Raw genomic sequence first — 18,869 nt, 5'->3', positions numbered from 1 at the left:
TCAGTCTTTGCTGAACGTCTGTGCGTTGACGTGGCTGCTGTTTGATGTTTCACAATGTTGAACTCTGATTACGGCTGTCCGGGAAGTCAGTTTGAAATCTGGACTGTAAATAACCTCATAGATTTTTGTACAAAAACATTATCTGACAAATGCAGGAGGAAAGAAATAAATACAAGCAGTTCCAACTGAGCGGTGTTTTCTTAACGTTCACTATGTGTACAAAATGTGTGTCTGCGTACTTTGTGTGCATTTGTAAGGACCCCAATTTAAGCTTTATACATTTATAAAATGTGCACGCAGTGTCTATTTGTGAATTGATTTCAACAGCAGCCAGAATTACTCAGCCGTTTGTTTACTGTTTCCCAACTTTTAGGCTTTGATGACTAATTATTAACTGGTTCAGAAGAACAAGGTTCTACTCTGCTCTGCTTTGTGAATTAATTCCTGCAAAATGTGTCTCAGGTCTCTTGGATTTGTCCTGATTTTATTTCCTGGAGTGCTTCTCGGTGAGGACATTTATTTATTTATTTGAAGTTGTTGGTTATATATCTAATGTGCGTTTTTATGGGGCTTGTTTGTTTGTTTTTATTGTATTTCAGCACAGCGCTGTGACGCTCCCAGGCTTCATGGTTATTTTATCCCCGAACAAGAGACTTACTCTGACAGAACCACGATCACTTATTCCTGTGATAACGGATATAAACCTGTAGTGGAGGGTTGGTGGGCAACCAGTACCTGTGAACATGGGCAATGGTCTCATGAACCACAATGCATAGGTAAGTGTTACATATATATGTCTATACTGGGAATGGTAAATGTGCTTAAAAACTTAAATATATATATATATATATATATATATATATATATATATATATATATATATATATATATATTATTATTATTATTATTATTAAAAGATTGTGTAATCAGTTGTCTCAAAACATAAGAAATAAGCTAAAAATCAGACTGATCAGCAAATAAAGACAATGTTCAATCTTATGTCAGGATGGTGAAGCTTTCATTTTAACTCTAAAAAAGTTATAAACTAAATAAAAAATAATATTATGAGGTACAGGACATACAAATCAGAGTTTGGGACTCCTAATTCTCTTTGAATTAACCGTTCATGCAGGGACACATTTTGCTGTTTGTGGAGTTTTAAAGTTAAATACCACAAATCACAGAAGTCCAAGCCTGTCAAGAATCATTCTGCCACGAATAAAAGAAAATTGCATTTCTTCCAAGAAAATACGTGTTTGTTAGGGTTTTTGTTTTGTTTAGTTTTTGTCTGTTTGTTCTTTTTTTGTTGTTGTTTTGATTTGTTTTGTTTTGTTTTTTTCCCCTCCACTGTGATTAAGTTGTATTGTTGTTCATGTTGTATAAATAAGAAAACCAATAAAACATAAATTATAATTAAAAAGAAAATACATGTTGCTTGTCTTCATGGTTAAGATGGGAATTTGTCATTGATCGTGACTTTTATGAACACTTACACTAACCCTGAACCCCAACAGTTAATATTGTTAAACTGTTGATGGTGACTTTTGTCTGGTTTTCCTCAGATTTAAAGGAACAATTAAAAAAAACTTTCTTCCAGTAATTCCTTGAATTAACTCTTCACAACGTTTAATGCGACATGTTGCTGTTCGCAGTCAGAAAGTTTTAATTATGAATGTAAAAGTTACTCTGTGAAATCTCAAAGTGTTGATGGTGACTCTGGTCTGTTCTTCCACAGATGAAAGCAGCTGCCTTCCACCAACTATTCCCAATGGAAAGTACCCTGAAAACTCAAACAGCTGGTATGAGGATGGAAGTACACTAACGATAACATGCGATGGAGGATTTGAGCACCAAAACCAGATCAACACCACTACCTGTGGAAATGGAAAATGGTCCTCTGCACCAGTCTGTGAGAGTAAGTCTGCCACATGTTTGACTCCAGTTAGCTGTTCAACACTTTTTTTCTGCTTCTATTCATGACTTTTTATTTTTACAGGAAGTATGAGTGCATGCAGTGCACCTCCTAAAATCCCCCATGCAGTCATCATTCATGGATACCAGGAAGTGTTTGCAGCAGGTTCAGAAGTGCAGTATGAGTGTGAAGACAGATACACTGCACACACCGAGAAATCTGTTTGTATACAGGGAAACTGGACAGCAGTGCCAACATGCAGTAAGCTGACTGTTTAATGAGATCTGCATTTATGTATTTACTTTTTATGAATTGGCAATAATCCACAGTAAGTTTAAAAACAACTGATTACATGACACTTGTATCAGTGCACAAATGAATGAGAATGTTTAGTAAGATAAGATAAGATAAGATAAGATAACCTTTATTAGTCCCACACGTGGGAAATTTGTTTTGTCACAGCAGGAAGTGGACAGTGCAAAAGTTATGAGGCAAAAATTAGAATACAATAAGAATAAATACAATAAGAATAAATACAATAAGAATAAATACAGTACACAACTGTACAGAATAGAATAAAATAAAATACTATATACAGTAGAATAAAATAAAATAAATATACAATAAGATAAAAATAGAATACAAATACAAATACTATATACAACTGAGTAAAAATACAACGATGACAGAAAGGATTATTGCACTTAGTATTATTGGATATGTATGGATGTGTGTGCTTGATCAGTTAAAGTCTTTATTATGGAGTCTGACAGCAGTGGGGAGGAAAGACCTGCGAAATCTCTCCGTCCCACACCGTGGGTGCCGCAGTCTCCCACTAAAGGAGCTGCTCAGTGCTGTCACAGTCTGCTGCATAGTGAATGATCAGGTGGTCAGAAATATAATAAATAAAAAATAATAAGTATTCTGCAATCAATCGAAGTTTACAGTCTACAAATGATGCACGTTTAAACAGGAAGTGGACTGTCAGTGTCTGTTTACAGTCTTTTCTGCTGTTCATAGTGAAATTTAATAAAATACAAAAATACAAAAAAAACCAGATATTTAATACATATTACAGTGACTTTATCCTTTTATTTTTGGGTGTTTTTGAGCAGTAAAAGTTCTTGGATGCATATGTAGTGTGTGTAGAATATGTGATGTATTTTCTGTCTCTCTGACAGAGATTGAAACCAGACCAGGTGGTGAACATACTGAATCAACAGTTACAGAAACAGGAGACGGCAGTGTGATACAGCCAGGACATGGAGGTAGGTTATGATTTACATTATGTCTCAGTGGGGGTTAAAAGTTCTCTAGCATGAATACCTTGTTAACATAAAAATGACTGACAAACTTTATAAAATAATAATAGAGAAAATGTTCAAATTGGCCTAATCTCAAAGCAAAATAACTGTTTTGTATCTTTCAGGATCTTCAAATGAGAGAGATACACGTCTTCGTTATACAACAAGTAAATAAGTACATTATTTTCTCCTTGAATTTATTCATGCTGACCAATCAGAATGTTAAGTGCATTACCTCGGCCACAGTTTGGTATGTTTTCAGAAATATTCCTGCGTTTTCATTTCAGTTCAAAGTTGCGGAAACTTCCCTGTTATTGAAAATGCTGTTGCTCAGCAAACTTCACGATACTATTTGTTATACCAATGCCAACGTTTGTACAGATTAGTGGGTCCAGGAAGAGTGAAGTGTATCAGCAATGGCACGTGGTCAGACGTACCTGAGTGCAGAGGTATAAACACATCAATGATAATCATTTTTAAGGATCTCTTAAAGCGTTGGGGAGAAATTTTAATTTAATGGTTGTTTCTTGTGTCCAGCTAACTTCTGTGCTGTCAACACCAATGACAATCCTGCATACATATCTGTGGGAACTGTGCACATAGAAAATGGTAAGGAAGAGAGAGTGGAGTGTGTGAAACCACACAGCTGGTCGTTAGAACATTATTCTAAGGTTCGATGCATCAATGGAAGAGTGGAGGCAACTAACTGTAAGTATTACTGTAAACTCTCTATGTTTGAACGTGTCAGTCAGAAAAGTTTTCAGTGCTGTGTTGCCTACATGTTAACACGTTTTTATTACCTATAAGAAAGAAAACTTTGAAATAAATAAAACAACTGAACATGAATCGTTTTAATAACAACTACATTTTAAAAGCACTTAATGTCTCTGTGTGTCGTCATATCCAACCAAGCTTTTACAACTTTAAACTCCTTTAAACACACAGAAAAAAACTGCAGCAACTCTGCTGATTCACTGATTCGTTGTTGCCTTCATTACTTGTCACCAGAAGTACTGCACAGGCACCTGTCACACCTTGTAGTGTATGCTGCTGCCCTGACAGCTTCCCTTTCCCTGCACTAATGCCTGTGATGTGGAAATTATTAAAATGAGTAACAGATATACACAATAGATCTTATAGACCCAATGAATATGTATTTCTTTAACATACACAGGAAAGCTTTAAACAGAGTTTACTGTGTGATCACCTTTAACGAGGCTGATAAATATGTTGTTTACTTTGTGCCTCGTGTAAACACAGGGGACTATTTTGTAAACAAACATATCCACTTCTATAGAAACTTTGTAGAAACTTGTAGACATGTAGAAAACTGAACACACCTCATCTGCAAATGTTAAGTAACTGAAGTGTTCACACTGAGCTTCTGCATCACTGTTTACAGGTTGTAACTGGGCAGAGCATGCAGTGGTGAGTGTTCCTCTTTAAAAGAATTGCTGTTATTGCTCTGATCTGTCATTTAAAGAGCTTTCATATGAAGAAACACATCTTGGTTTTTTGTTTGTTTGTTTTTTTGGTGGGGGGGGGGGGGGGGGTTCTTGTTTTTTGTTTTTACACTTGTAATTTATTCACAAAATATATTTTCTTCTAACCAGAGGTGCAAAACACAGCCGTAGCTGAGGATTTGATCACCACCTTGGAGCTTTTAAAGGAGACACCTGACATATGATCACATCATCACATCTTCATTGTCATCTTGAAGAGTGTGAGAGAAAATGATTTGTGTGCTCATATATGAAACAAACACCGGTGAACTGAATAAAGTCTCAGTATTTACTATCATTACTCCTGCTGCTCTTGATTTCAGGGTGTTCCTGTTCAGGGTGACAAGTTGCTGAAAGTTCTCACATGTGGTTTTCTTTTCTGGAGCCTCCAGACAGTCATACACCTACAAACTCACACATTTCTTTTTGCCGTTTGTTTGTTTTTGCAGTTTTGATTTATTGATCATGGCAAAAAGTTTGAGAAAAACTTCATCACTTTTTACTAGGGATGGGTACCGGTGTCCGGTGCCATGATGGCACCGGTTCTGACATAAACGGTAGTAACCAGACCGAAAAGCAGCGCACATTTCGGTGCTTTATTTCGGTGCTTTTTTTTCCTGAGCTGTGATACACTTTAGATTCTAGCCAATCATTTTACGTTTCCGAGGATAGTAGGCGGGGCCAGGTACGTACGTTCTGTTAGAGCAGAGCTACAGATTAAAAATGTCCAAGGCGAATCGGTCAAAAGTCTGGCTGTACTTCATAGCAAAATATGCAAACTCAGCAGCCTGCCACAAGTGCTTTAAGCTGATACTGTGATACTGTCAAAGGAGGTAACACCTCAAATCCGATGAAACACCTGGCGACGCATAGCGTTTTTTTTTTAAAGCCCAGAAATGCGCCGTATTTGATAGCTTGCTGCGAGACCTCACACCGAGCACATCTACTGCGGGTGGGTTGCCTGTTATGCAACATCCCCCAAAAACACGAAGAGGAGAGTCCTGGCCCCTAGCCCTGCCAGTGTAGCAGAAATGATGACGGATGATGGTGGCAGCAGCAGCCGTTCTTCTCTGCGTGAGTAGCTAATTTACGTTGAGTAGGCTAACCACGTTATTACATTAATGCATGTAAGGTGAACTAGCAAACATCATCATAGCTACATGCGGCTGTCCTCTTGTTTGATGGCAGATACTCCCTTCACCCTGGCTAAAAAGGCTAAAATGACCAAAGAAAAAGTGGAAAACAGTTAAACATGAGAGGTTTAGGACAAAGTTTGTGTTTTTTTCCATTGTTTAAGCGCTGCTCCCAGCCAAGAGTGATACCATATATGCCCCATAGCTGCAGAAAAGGCTAACATTGTTATATTTTTACAAAAAACAGCTGAACATGAGAGGTTTTTGGACCAATTTTGTGTTCTCCATTCTTTAAGCACCGGTTTGAGCACCGTTTAAGCACCGGCACCGTTTCAAAAGTACCGATTTGGCACCGGTATCGGATAAAACCTAAACGATACCCATCCCTACTTTTTACAAATGTGAAGAATGTTTAAACTATCGAATTGTCAAACAGTTCTGACCAAAGTTACGGGAAAAGCCTCATAAAAATAATAACTTTGTTTTTATTTCTTTACTGTTTTTAACCCTTTAAAGCCGGTCGGAGTGGGCACGCTCTGTTTTGCGTAACTATTTTTAAATCCTGGTAGCACTGCAACCACTTAAGCTAGCGCAATAATTTTTTTTCCATACATCCACGTGAAATACTATGAATACTTTCCAGATGCAGTGTATGTATGACCAACAAATTTTTAAAAAAAAAGCAGCCTAACACCCACAAAAGCAGATAGATCACTCATTACAGATTTTCCTTATTCAACTTATTCATAAGCTTCATAACAATGCCATGTGTCTACTTCCCCATCGTGCACAACCAGACGAGCCCAGACATATCTGACAGTTCGACACTTTACACTATTTCCTTTGCTTCCTTACCTGAGTGAGTCCTGAAGTGCATTTCCAGACTTGACTTTCACAGCAACTTTCTGCAGTATTTATTTATGCAGACAACAAAAGAAAACAACACTTGCCAAAGTTACAGGCTACTCTGGAAAGGAGAGAGAGAAGCCGGTGACAACAACAACACCACTCCACTAGAGAACAAGCCCGTGGTTTGTATAACATACTTCTGCCAGACTTTCTCTCCCAGATGAGCACTTCTGTAGTGGACTGTCAGGTTATCATGGCATCTAATGCACTTGCCACACTCCTCACACTGGTGTGCTTTCTCACCTGTAATAGAAATGGGTACAGTTAAAATACTGTTTTTAAGTGTTTTAACGCTGTACCATGTGACTGTGTGGAGGCAAAGCCACGAAAGTAACAAGTAAAACTAGAGAATAGCACTGCCGTCCCTTCCATGCTCACCAGAGTGTATTTTCTGATGTTGGGTCAGGTGATCGTGGCGTATGAAGGTTTTCCCACAAACATCACACTCATACCGCTCGTCATCATGGTGGACTCTGAGGTGAAGCCTGTCCAAGGAACATCCATCCATCCATCCATCTTCATCCGCTTTGTCCGGGGCCGGGTCGCGGGGGCAGCAGCCTAAGCAAAGAGGCCCAGACCTCCATCTCCCCAGCCACCTCCTCCAGCTTATCCGGGGGAATACCAAGGCGTTCCCAGGCCAGCCGAGAGATATAATCTCTCCAGCGTGTCCTGGGTCTGCCCCGGGGCCTCCTCCCGGTGGGACATGCCTGGAACACCTCACCCAGGAGGCGCCCAGGGGGCATCCTTGTCAGATGCCCGAACCACCTCAGCTGGCTCCTTTCGATGTGGAGCAGCAGCTGCTCTACTCTGAGCCCCTCCCGGATGGCCAAACTTCTCACCCTATCTCTAAGGGAGAGGCCAGCCACCCTTCGGAGGAAGCTCATTTCTGCCGCTTGTATCCGCGATCTCGTTCTTTCGGTCACTACCCACAGCTCGTGGCCATAGGTGAGGGTAGGGACGTAGATCGACCGGTAAATTGAGAGCTTCGCTTTTACACTCAGCTCCCTCTTCACCACGACGGACCGGTGCAGCGTCCGCATTACTGCAGCTGCAGCCCCAATCCGTCTGTCGATCTCCGGCTCCCTTCTCCCATCACTCGCGAACAAGACCCCGAGATACTTGAACTCCTCCACTTGGGGCAGGAGCTCATCCCCGACCCGGAGTGGGCACTCCACCCTTTTCCGGCTGAGAACCATGGCCTCAGATTTGGAGGTGCTGATCCTCATTCCCGCTGCTTCACACTCGGCTGCGAACCGTTCCAGTGCGAGCTGGAGGCCCTCACCCGATGAAGCCAACAGAACCACATCATCTGCAAAAATCAGAGATGAGATTCTGAGGCCACCAAAGCAAAAGCCCTCCGCCACTTGGCTGCGCCTAGAAATTCTGTCCATAAAAATTATGAACAGAACTGGAGACAAAGGGCAGCCCTGGCGGAGCCCATCACCCACCAGGAACGAGTCCGACTTATTGCCGGCAATGCGAACCAAGCTCTTGCAACGGTTGTATAGGGATCGAATGGCCCGTAGCAATGGGCCAGACACCCCATATTCCCGCAACACCTCCCACAGGACACCCCGAGGGACACGGTCGAATGCCTTCTCCAAGTCCACAAAACACATGTAGACTGGTTGGGCAAACTCCCATGCACCCTCAAGTATCCTGGAGAGGATAAAGAGCTGGTCCAGTGTTCCGCGACCAGGACGAAAACCGCATTGTTCCTCCTGTATCCGAGGTTCGACTAACGGACGAACTCTCCTTTCCAGCACCCTGGCATAGACTTTCCCAGGGAGGCTGAGGAGTGTGATCCCCCTGTAGTTGGAACACACCCTCCGGTCCCCTTTCTTAAAGATGGGGACCACCACCCCGGTCTGCCAGTCCACAGGTACTGCCCCTGATCTCCACGCAACATTGCAGAGGCGTGTCAACCAGGACAGCCCTACAACGTCCAGAGCCTTCAGGAACTCGGGGCGGACCTCATCAACACCAGGGGCTCTGCCACCAAGGAGTTGTTTAACTGCCTCAGTGACCTCGCCCCCGGAAATTGGCGGGTCATTCCCCTCATCCCCAGACTCTGCTTCCTCCTCGGAAGACGTGTCAGTGGGATTAAGGAGGTCCTCGAAGTATTCCTTCCACCGCCTGACAATTTTCTCAGTCGACGTCAGCAGCGCTCCGCCAGCACTATACACAGTGCAGGTAGAGCACCGCTTTCCCCTCCTGAGACGTCTGACGGTTTGCCAGAATCTCTTCGAGGCAGTCCGAAAGTCTTTTTCCATGGCCTCTCCGAACTCCTCCCACACCCAAGGTTTTGCTTCAGCCACTGCCCGAGCCGCATTCCGCTTGGCCTGTCGATACCTGTCGGCTGCCTCCGGAGTCCCACAGGCTAATCAAGCCCGATAGGACTCCTTCTTCAGCCTGGTGGCTCCCTTCACCTCTGGTGTCCACCATTTGGTTCGGGGATTACCACCACGGCAGGCACCAACCACCTTGCGGCCGCAGCTCAATGCAGCAGCTTCGGCAATGGAGACGCTGAACATGGTCCATTCGGACTCAATGTCCCCAGTCTCCCTCGGAATGCTGTTGAAGCTCTGCCGGAGGTGTGCGTTGAAGATCTCGCGGACTGGGGCCTCTGCTAGACGTTCCCAGCACACCCTCACTACGTGTTTAGGTGCACCAGGTCTGTCCAGCGTCTTCCCCCGCCACCTGATCCAACTCACCACCAGGTGGTGATCAGTTGACAGCTCAGCCCCTCTCTTTACCCGAGTGTCCAGAACATATGGTCGCAGATCTGCTGATACGATTACAAAATCGATCATCGACCTACGGCCTAGAGCGTCCTGGTGCCACGTGCACTTATGGACACTCTTATGTTCGAACAGGGTGTTCGTTATGGCCAAACTGTGATTAGCACAGAAGTCCAATAACAGAGCACCGCTCGGGTTCAGATCAGGGAGGCCGTTCCTCCCAATCACGCCCCTCCAGGTCTCGCTGCCGTTACCCACGTGAGCATTGAAGTCTCCCAGCAGGACAACAGAGTCTCCAGGTGGAGCACCCTCCAGCACCCCCCCCAGGTACTCTAAGAAGGCTGGGTACTCTGAACTGCCACTCGGCGCATAAGCGCAGATGACAGTCAGGACCCGTTCCCCGACCCTAAGGCGCAGGGAACAAACCCTCTCGTCCACCGGGAAAAACCCCAACGTACCGGCAGCAAGCCGAGGGGATATTAGGATACCCACCCCAGCCCGCCGCCTCTCACCAGGGGCAACTCCAGACTGAGACAGAGTCCAGCCCCTCTCCAGGAGACTGGTTCCAGAGCCCAAGCCATGTGTAGAGGTGAGCCCGACTATATCTAGCCGGTACCTCTCAACCTCACGCACTAACTCAGGCTCCTTCCCCACCAGAGAGGTGACATTCCATGTCCCTATTGCCAGTCTTGGCAGCCGGGGGTCAGTCCTCCAGGGCCTCCGCTCCTGGCCGCCACCCGGCACACAATGCACCCGACCCCTATGGCGCCTCCTGCGGGTGGTGGGCCTGCGGGAGGATGGGCCCATGTCTCCTCTTCAGGCTGTGCCCGGCCGGGCCCCATGGACTAAGGCCCGGCCACCAGACGCTCGCCCTCGGGCACCCTCCCCGGGCCTGGCTCCAGGGCGGGGCCCCGGTAACCCTATCCCGGGCAGGGTAAACTGTTCCCTCGGTGTCCTTTTCATAAGGGTCTTATGAATCGCTCTTTGTCTGGTCCCTCACCCAGGGCCAATTTGCCATGGGAGACCCTACCAGGGGGCAAAAGCCCCCAGACAACATAGCCCCTGGGATCCCTGTGACACACAAACCCCTCCACCACGATAAGGTAGCGATTCAAGGAGGGGAACAGTTTAGCCAATATAGAGAACTATAGCTATAACTATAGCTATAAAAACGGCATATTAATAATTGAGAGTTTGAAACTTTTGTCATCATCAAGCCTCTCCAAAAGTCACTGGACTCACCTGTAGCAGCTGTCACTATGGAAACATCAGCCACAGATACCACAGAGGTCAGGTTTCTCTCCACCCTGAATCATCAAGTGCTCCTTTAAGGTTGTCATGTGATGAGAACATTTCCAGCCATGTTCCAGTTACTCTGGTATGATGATTTTATAAATGTTCAGTTTGGCGCACCTTAAAGTCTTCTTTCTGAAAAATGGGAAAAACACAGATTTTGCCAAATCCTTCCGCCTCATATGAATTTGGTAAAAACAAATGTTCTTACTATACACCTGGAAACATTTTTAGTTGCTAGGCAGCCACGCCAAACCTGTTGGGATGCTGTAAACTCAAGTAAAGGAGAATCTAACTGTGCTTTCTTATATTTTCCCTCATTTTCCCTGACATCTGTTTCTTAACAAAAACACAGAGCTTGTAGAGATCTAGCTGACAATCAGAGAATCTCTGATTTTAAATCAAACACACATTAACCAGAAAACCTGTGCTTCTACATGTTTGATGTTTCGTAATGGTGACCTCTGATTACAGCAATCCGGGAAGTCTCTTTGAAATCTGGGATCTGTAAACAACCTCATAGAATTTATCCAAAACATTTTCTGAGAAATTCAGGATCAAATGAATAAACATGGACTTTTTCTGCCATATAAAAGTGAAATACTGAAGTGTTTTCTTGACAATGACTGCGTCTCACGGTCAGAAGGACTAAATATTCACAGTAAATGAGACAACAGGAGTAAAAAAAATATGAGTCTTTGTGCATTCATTTGTCTTTATTTTAGTCCTGTCAAAATTAACGCATCTGGAGTGCAGAATGACTCAAAATTCCTGAAATGTTTCTGTCAACGCCTTTCGGGCAGTTTGTCCAAACAGAGTTACCTTCGCACATGCGCAAATGGGCAGTTGATCTGGTAGTGACGGGCAGCTGAACCAATCAGCTCAATATGGAAAATGATGAACACACATTGGCCCTCTCGATGGGAAATTTGAGTATTAAAAAAATAACAAGACGGAACAGTCGACCAACGTAAAGTATTATTATGCACATTGTGCAAGAAGGAATTTTCTTTTCACTAAAGCACCTCCAGCTTAAAATATCACATTGACGCAACGCATACGTTAGCCGGGGATGCTGCTAGGACTTTGGTTAACGCGTCACTCAGCTTGCTACAAACCACTCACGGAGCATCGGGGACTCAGTAAGTCTACCTCGGAAATATTGACTGACACAATTGCCAAGTGGATTGCAAGAAACTGCATGAATGATGCATTGAATGATATTTAATCGTGATTAATCAAAATGAATCCACAGTAACCCTGTGATGAATCTGATTAAACATTTGTTTGACAGCACTAATACATATTATATATTAGTGTAAACTAACCTATTAGTATATAGTTTTTTTGTTTTTGTTTTTAAAAGTTGTATTCCACAGGCGAGAACCTGTGCTACAGTTTTCTTTTATTGGTTTGGCGCAGTTTTCACAAGCAATTGGTACATTTTCAAAACTCTTAGTACTTATATCACAACAGATCATCAAAAGTGCTCCTTTTTCAAACATTTCAGCATATTTTCAATTGTGTCAGTACAATACACATAATGACAAAATATCCTTTTCACTACACAAAATAAGTGTTTCATCTAAATAAATGTTTCGTTCACAGTTACTGCCTTTCAAAATGTTATCACTATAAAATTTTTGATTTGCATCTCTTATTATTCAGTTTAATACATTTGTCTGTCATTTAATTCAACTGATCTTAATGTTTAATCAATGAATCATTCATTATGTCCATGGATTTTCAACTTGACTGATTGTTGTCTGGTCATTTGTAAGTTACACATAAGTTACACATTGCTGCAAGAGCTTTCAATCTAGAAATACTATAATTGCTAATTGTTTCCCCTTGATGATCACAATTAGTTACCATATAAGTAGAACTGTGTTTGAGACTTTGCACTGTTCAAATATGGAGCAGGATAGACTCGTAGGGAGAGGAAACCTTCATCGAAGAGGTGGTGGTGCTCCTCGACAGAGAGGTGGTCTTCAGAGAAATGTAGGCAGAAGACAACGCACCATCATCTCTAATGAAGTCCGGGCCATCATTGTTGACCATGTGGTTAACAGAGGCTTTACCATGGCTGAGGCTGCCAGGTTGGTACAGCCTAATTTACAAAGGTCAACTGTCAGCTCTATCATCAGAACTTTTTGCCAAGAAAACCGGTATGTCTGCTATAGCAACTTCACTTCTAAAATATAGTACTCTATTGTATAGATGAACAACATGTAATTGTCAGTTTACAGTAATGTAATTTGTAATACTTCAATATTCACAGTATATGATTGTCCTCAGAATTAACAGGAGACAACCTGGTGGTGGTCGCCCACGTGTTTTGACTGACCAACAGGAGTTGGCTGTGGTGGAAATGGTCAGGGCAAGGAATGACATGCGGCTAAAAAAACTAACTAAATTATCATTTTAGTGGGTGATGGAGCTGGACGCTGCTGTGAATCATCACAAGTATATTTTTGTTGATGCGGCCGGTTTCAATCTGGCAAAAACTAGACGCAGAGGACGTAACCTTATTGGACAAAGGGCTACCATCCAAGTCCCTGGACAACGTGGGGGAAACATCTCTATGTGTGCAGCTATATCTGAAGATGGTGTGGTAGGCTGTAGACCAGTTCTAGGGTCATACAACACTGAACACCTGATAGTTTTTTTTTTTAAATGAACTGGAGCAGGCCTGTCAGGGAGAAGACATCGTCTATGTTGTTGTGTGGGGTGGGACAATGTCAGCTTCCACCATGCACAGCTGGTTCAGGAATGGTTTCAAACACATCCTCGCTTCATGACCCCTCTATCTTCCACCATATTCCCCTTTCCTCAACCCAATTGAGGAATTCTTCTCTACATGGAGGTGGAAGGTGTATGATCGCCATCCCCATGAGCATGTCTCCCTTCTTCAAGCCATGTGTGAAGCTTGTGGTGATATAACTGCTGAGCAATGTCAAGCCTGGATTCGTCATGCCAGGAGATTTTTCCCACAGTGCCTGAACAACGAAGACATCCACTGTGATGTTGATGAAACTTTATGGCCCAATGTTAATGACCAGCTTGATTAATTGTGTAAAAGTGATTAAAAAAAAATAAAAATATATTTTTCTTATGTAAATTACTTGGTTTTTTTCTCCCTTTTTCGTGTGTGTATAATTTTTTTTTTATGTCTGAACATAAGTGTAAAATTTTCTGTGTGAAGTTTTACAGTTCAGTTACACTCATTCATCACCAAGGACAATTTGAAACGCTTACCTTGTATTATTTGCTCCTGAATGAAATGATTGGTAAAAGTACTAAGTTGAAAAAAGATCTTACTGTTTTGTTTGGGTGATTAAAGCAAATGTTCTCAAAATATATCACAATGATCATATGTTCTGAAACAATGATTAAGTGGAATGAAAATATGTGCAAATACAATGAAATCATGACATCAGATTTGAAAGAATGACTAGTGGTGTTACAAATGTAATCAAATGTGAGTTTTGTACTGAGAGATTTGAAAATGCACACTTTAGTTATGAAAATAGTACCAACCAATTAAAAAAAACTGTAAAAGATTGAAGAAAACTATACAAATTCTCTTTGAATTTAAGCATACATTCTTTGTGTTTATTCTCCATTTACTTCATTAGTTCATGAATTTTAGTTACAAGTTTAAATATAAAGTTGAAGAAAATGTAATTGTGGCCAGGCTATTGATCAAGTAATTGCGATTAATTACAGAAAATTGTGGGATTAGTTTTTTTTAATTGGTTTGGTCTGTGAGAGCCAGAGATTTTCCTTGTTTGAGGTGACCAAATACTTATTTTCCACCCTAATTTACGAATAAATTCTTTACAAATCCTACCATGTGAATTCATGGATTTTTTTTTCACATTCTGTCTCTCACAGTTGAAGTGTACCTCTGGTGCAAATTACTGACCTCTGTCAACATTTTAAGTGGGGGAACTTGCACAATCGGTGGCTGACTAAATACTTTTTTGCCCCACTGTATATATATATATATATGTTTATATATATATATATATATATATATATGTATGTATGTATGTATGTATGTATGTATGTATGTATGTATGTATATGTGTATGTATATATACACATATACACACACACACACACACGAAAAAGGGAGAAAAAAAACAAGTCATTTACATAAGCACAATATATTTATTTTATTTTTATCACTTTTATACAATTAATCAAGCCGGTCATTAACATTGGGCCATAAAGTTTCATCAACATCCCAGTGGATGTCTTCATTGTTCAGGCACCGTGGGAAAAATCTCCTGGCAAGACGAATCCAGGCTTGACATTGCTCAGCAGTTATATCACCACAAGCTTCACACATGGCTTGAAGAAGGGAGACATGCTCATGGGGATGGCGATCATACACCTTCCACCTTAAACTGAATAATAAGAGATTCCAATCAAAAATTTTATAGTGATAACATTTTGAAAGGCAGTAACTGTGAACGAAACATTTATTTAGATGAAACACTTATTTTGTGTAGTGAAAAGGATATTTTGTCATTATGTGTATTGTACTAACACAATTGAAAATATGCTGAAATGTTTGAAAAAGGAGCACTTTTGATGATCTGTTGTGATATAAGTACTAAGAGTTTTGAAAATGTACCAATTGCTTGTGAAAACTGCGCCAAACCAATAAAAAAAACTCTAGTTACATTTTTTTAATCTATTCACAGCAATAGTTTATTTATACAACATGTCTGAGAAATATGGACCAGAGCCAGAGTTACTCAGCGCAATGTTTACTGTGTCCTGACTTCTTAGTTCTTTGGGGGAAATTCCAAACAATTATTAACTCGTCCAGCAGAACACAGCTCTTTACTCTGCCTTCACATCGTGCTTTCATTGCTGCAAAATGTGTCTCAGGACTCTTGGATTTGTCCTCGTTTTGTTTCCTGGATTACTTCAAGGTAAGAAGATTCAATTCTGTTATAATTTGTAAATGTGAGACTTATGTGGGATTTTTAAAAACATTTTTTATTGTTTCAGCACAGGGTTGTGATTCTCCCAGACTGGTTCATGGTAACTTTCTCCTCAGACAAGAGACTTACTCTGACAGAACCACGATCACTTATTCCTGTGATAACGGATATAAACCTGTAGTGGAGGGTTGGTGGGCAACCAGTACCTGTGAACGTGGGAAATGGTCTCATGAACCACAATGTATAGGTAGGTCAGTCCTGGGAATGGTGAATGTGCTTTAAAGCTTCAATATAAATTCTGTTCTTAAAAAATGTAATTAGTTTAGATTTGCTAATAAATAGACTCATCTGAGAAAAAGAACAATGAAATCTGATTGTTTCAGTAAATAAATATAAAAAGCAATAAAATCCAATAGCAGGATGGTGAAGTTTAATTTAATGTTTTTGTGCCAAGTGCAAAAAAATTTATTTATAGTAGTTTTAAAGAATTACAAATCAGGAATTTCAGTCTCCCACAAGGAAAAATAAAAAAATATCTTACAGTAATTCCTTGAAATAACTATTCACAAAGTGTTGATGGTGACTCTGGTCTGTTTTTCCTCAGATGAAAGCAGCTGCCTTCCACCAACTATTCCCAATGGAAAGTACCGGCTGGTATACGGCTGGTATGAGGATGGAAGTACACTAATGATAACATGCGATGGAGGATTTGAGCACCAAAACCACTTCACCACCATTACCTGTGGAAATGGAAAATGGTCCTCTGCACCAGTCTGTGAGAGTAAGTCTGCCACATGTTTGACTCCAGTTAGCTGTTCAACACTTTTTTTTTCTGCTTCTATTCATGACTTTTTATTTTTACAGGAAGTATGAGTGCATGCAGTGCACCTCCTAAAATCCCCCATGCAGTCATCATTCATGGATACCAGGAAGTGTTTGCAGCAGGTTCAGAAGTGCAGTATGAGTGTGAAGACGGATACACTGCACACACCAAGAAATCTGTTTGTATACAGAGAAACTGGACACCAGTGCCAACATGCAGTAAGCTGACTGTTTAATGAGATCTGCATTTATGTATTTACTTTTTCTTATTTGGCAATAATCCACAGTAAGTTTAAAAACAACTAAGCTTCCCTTTCCCTGAACTAATGCCTGTGATGTGGAAATTATTAAAATGACTAACACATATTTTTTCCTATCTGCTTTTAAACCTGAAATTATCCCTGGCATTTCCACTTGGCAATTTCTAGTGGAATCACAATAGATCTTATAGACTCTATTAATATGTATCTCTTTAATCAGAATCAGAAATACTTTATTAATCCTGAAGGAAATTATGGGTTACAGCAGGCAGCGTGCTGGTTGGCATGCGCACTCACAAAGGAACCCTCCGACCAAACATACTTACACAACATCACATTGGGGAGATAGGTCAGAGCGGTAGGCTGATAAGAAAAATAACGAAAATACACAACATGAAGTAAGAGGAGGACATAAAAGCTCCACCCAGACTGAGCTCCTGAGGGGAGAACAGTTTGAGAACAGAAAAAAACACCTCAGCACAAAAGCACATGAATTGTAATACACCATAGAAGCACATGGCAAGCAACAGGGGTGGGTAAGGGGTGAGAGTAAGCCAGTGTAGACAGCGCATCAGGTCCTGCAGCATGCGCTGGGCCCAGACCCGCCGTCTGACCTCGGCCTTGGAGATAAGCATCCGAAGTCGTTTGGAATACAAGATGCGGGACACGGGATGGGGACGAAGAGTCTAAACAGAGTCTGTTATCAGAGAGAGTGTTTTTGATGTTCAGCTCCAGCTGTGAGGCCACAGCTGGCACCGATATGGTAGACGCATGAAATGATGGTGGTTTCCTTTAGTGCAAACAACTGCATGTTAATTTTACAGTCGATCTAAATGTCCGTCACTGGTCTCTCAATCTCCCGTTGGAGAGCCGTGAGCTTCTCAGAGATGTTATCAATTTTGCGCTCAAAGAGCATACTCTAAGTGCCCACAACAGCATCAAGCTTCTCTTGATCTTATCCATGCTGCGTTTGATGAGCACATTTTGAGAAGTCACAACTTGTGCCACGGTTTCAATCACAGCAGGCAGCCTTGTGGGGTTTTGATCAGCCATTTCCGCTTTCTTCAATTTCCGATAAGCTAGGGCCAAGCCAGCTCCGATCAGCAAGAACCCCGTTATCATGCTTCCGAAAAGGTAGATGTCTTCAATGTCCTCAATCGACAGTCCCGCCAGGCACACGACCCTCTAGTTCCTCCACCCATCCATCGTGTATCCGGCGGGGAACGTCCCTCCAGGACACTCGGGCTCACCCGAGCCCAGGCTTCTCATTGAAAGGAGAGTGTGAATTGCATTTAGGGACCAGTTGATCAAATCTATAATTCCTCTTTAAGGTTTTAACATATGCAGAAAGGCTTTAAACAGAGTTTACTGTGTGATCACCTTTAATGAGGCTGATAAATATGTTGTTTACTTTGTGCCTCGTGTAAACACAGGGGACTATTTAGTAAACAACCATATCCACTTCTATAGAAACTTCTGCCTCATGCAGTGATTTTAACAGTATCCCAGTAAAGTCGATTAAACAAAATATTAAACCTGATAAAAACTGTCAGCAGCTTGTAGACATGTAGAAAACTGAACACACCTCATCTGCAAATGTTAAGTAACTGAAGTGTTCACACTGAGCTTCTGCATCACTGTTTACAGGTTGTAACTGGGTGGAACATGCAGTGGTGAGTGTTCCTCTTTAAAAGAAATGCTGTTATTGCTCTGATCTGTCATTTAAAGATGCTTAAATGCAGAATCACAACTTGATTTTTTTACACTCGTAATTTATTCATAAAACATATTTTCTTCTAACCAGAGGTGCAAAGCACAGCTGTAGCTGAGGATTTCCTCACCACCCTGGAGCTTTTAGAGGAGACGCCTGACATATGATCACATCATCATTTTCATCTTTGAGAGTGTGAGAGAAAATGGTTTGTGTGCTCATATATGAAACAAAAACACAGCTGAACTGAATAAAGTCTCCTCCTCATAAAGACTCCTGCTGCTCTTTACTGTTCTTGTTTTTAGTGTTTATATCTGAAGA

The 18,869-nt window shown here is 41.6% G+C and overlaps 2 protein-coding genes across 6 annotated transcripts; both read left to right on the top strand.

Moving 5' to 3' along the window:
- The first annotated feature begins 373 nt into the window (after window positions 1-373).
- Window positions 374-18,821, top strand: LOC146688068 (complement factor H-related protein 1-like). Of its 5 annotated transcripts, none has more exons than XM_085438889.1 (10): window positions 376-506; window positions 600-776; window positions 1,736-1,915; window positions 1,997-2,173; window positions 3,094-3,180; window positions 3,342-3,383; window positions 3,504-3,665; window positions 3,754-3,924; window positions 18,485-18,510; window positions 18,642-18,821. In XM_085438889.1, exons 1-10 carry the CDS (start codon window positions 452-454, stop codon window positions 18,660-18,662), a joined length of 1,098 nt encoding a protein of 365 aa, XP_085295015.1. In that variant the 5' UTR covers window positions 376-451; the 3' UTR covers window positions 18,663-18,821. The 5 variants fall into 5 exon arrangements, with proteins under 5 accessions (XP_085295018.1, XP_085295020.1, XP_085295015.1 ...); XM_085438891.1 differs by lacking the exon at window positions 18,485-18,510 and adding an exon at window positions 4,619-4,644; XM_085438890.1 differs by lacking the exons at window positions 18,485-18,510; window positions 18,642-18,821 and adding exons at window positions 4,619-4,644; window positions 4,830-5,019.
- Window positions 15,625-16,867, top strand: LOC146688069 (complement factor H-related protein 1-like). The gene is made up of 4 exons (XM_085438896.1): window positions 15,625-15,743; window positions 15,823-16,002; window positions 16,360-16,536; window positions 16,620-16,867. The coding sequence occupies exons 1-4, from the start codon at window positions 15,689-15,691 to the stop codon at window positions 16,811-16,813; spliced, it is 606 nt and encodes a 201-aa protein (XP_085295022.1). The 5' UTR covers window positions 15,625-15,688; the 3' UTR covers window positions 16,814-16,867.
- Window positions 18,822-18,869: the final 48 nt, after the last annotated feature.

Source organism: Copadichromis virginalis, linkage group LG18 (genome assembly GCF_057382275.1).
Source record: "Copadichromis virginalis isolate Kocher_CV1m ecotype Utaka linkage group LG18, C_Virginalis_male_GT1.1, whole genome shotgun sequence".
NCBI classification, from domain to species: domain Eukaryota; kingdom Metazoa; phylum Chordata; class Actinopteri; order Cichliformes; family Cichlidae; genus Copadichromis; species Copadichromis virginalis.
The sequence above is the reverse complement of the archived record's forward strand: the minus strand, read 5'-3'. Positions and strand labels throughout refer to the sequence as shown.

What these genes read in the sequence shown, in the direction of transcription:
- LOC146688069 (XM_085438896.1), top strand. Translation starts at nt 15,689, where the DNA reads ATGTGTCTCAGGACTCTTGGATTTGTCCTCGTTTTGTTTCCTGGATTA. An exon ending in GTTTCCTGGATTACTTCAAG is followed by an intron (nt 15,744 to 15,822) that starts GTAAGAAGATTC and finishes TTATTGTTTCAG; the next exon opens with CACAGGGTTGTGATTCTCCC. An exon ending in CTCTGCACCAGTCTGTGAGA is followed by an intron (nt 16,537 to 16,619) that starts GTAAGTCTGCCA and finishes TTATTTTTACAG; the next exon opens with GAAGTATGAGTGCATGCAGT.
- LOC146688068 (XM_085438889.1), top strand. Translation starts at nt 452, where the DNA reads ATGTGTCTCAGGTCTCTTGGATTTGTCCTGATTTTATTTCCTGGAGTG. An exon ending in GACAGCAGTGCCAACATGCA is followed by an intron (nt 2,174 to 3,093) that starts GTAAGCTGACTG and finishes TCTCTCTGACAG; the next exon opens with AGATTGAAACCAGACCAGGT. An exon ending in AAGAGTGGAGGCAACTAACT is followed by an intron (nt 3,925 to 18,484) that starts GTAAGTATTACT and finishes CACTGTTTACAG; the next exon opens with GTTGTAACTGGGTGGAACAT.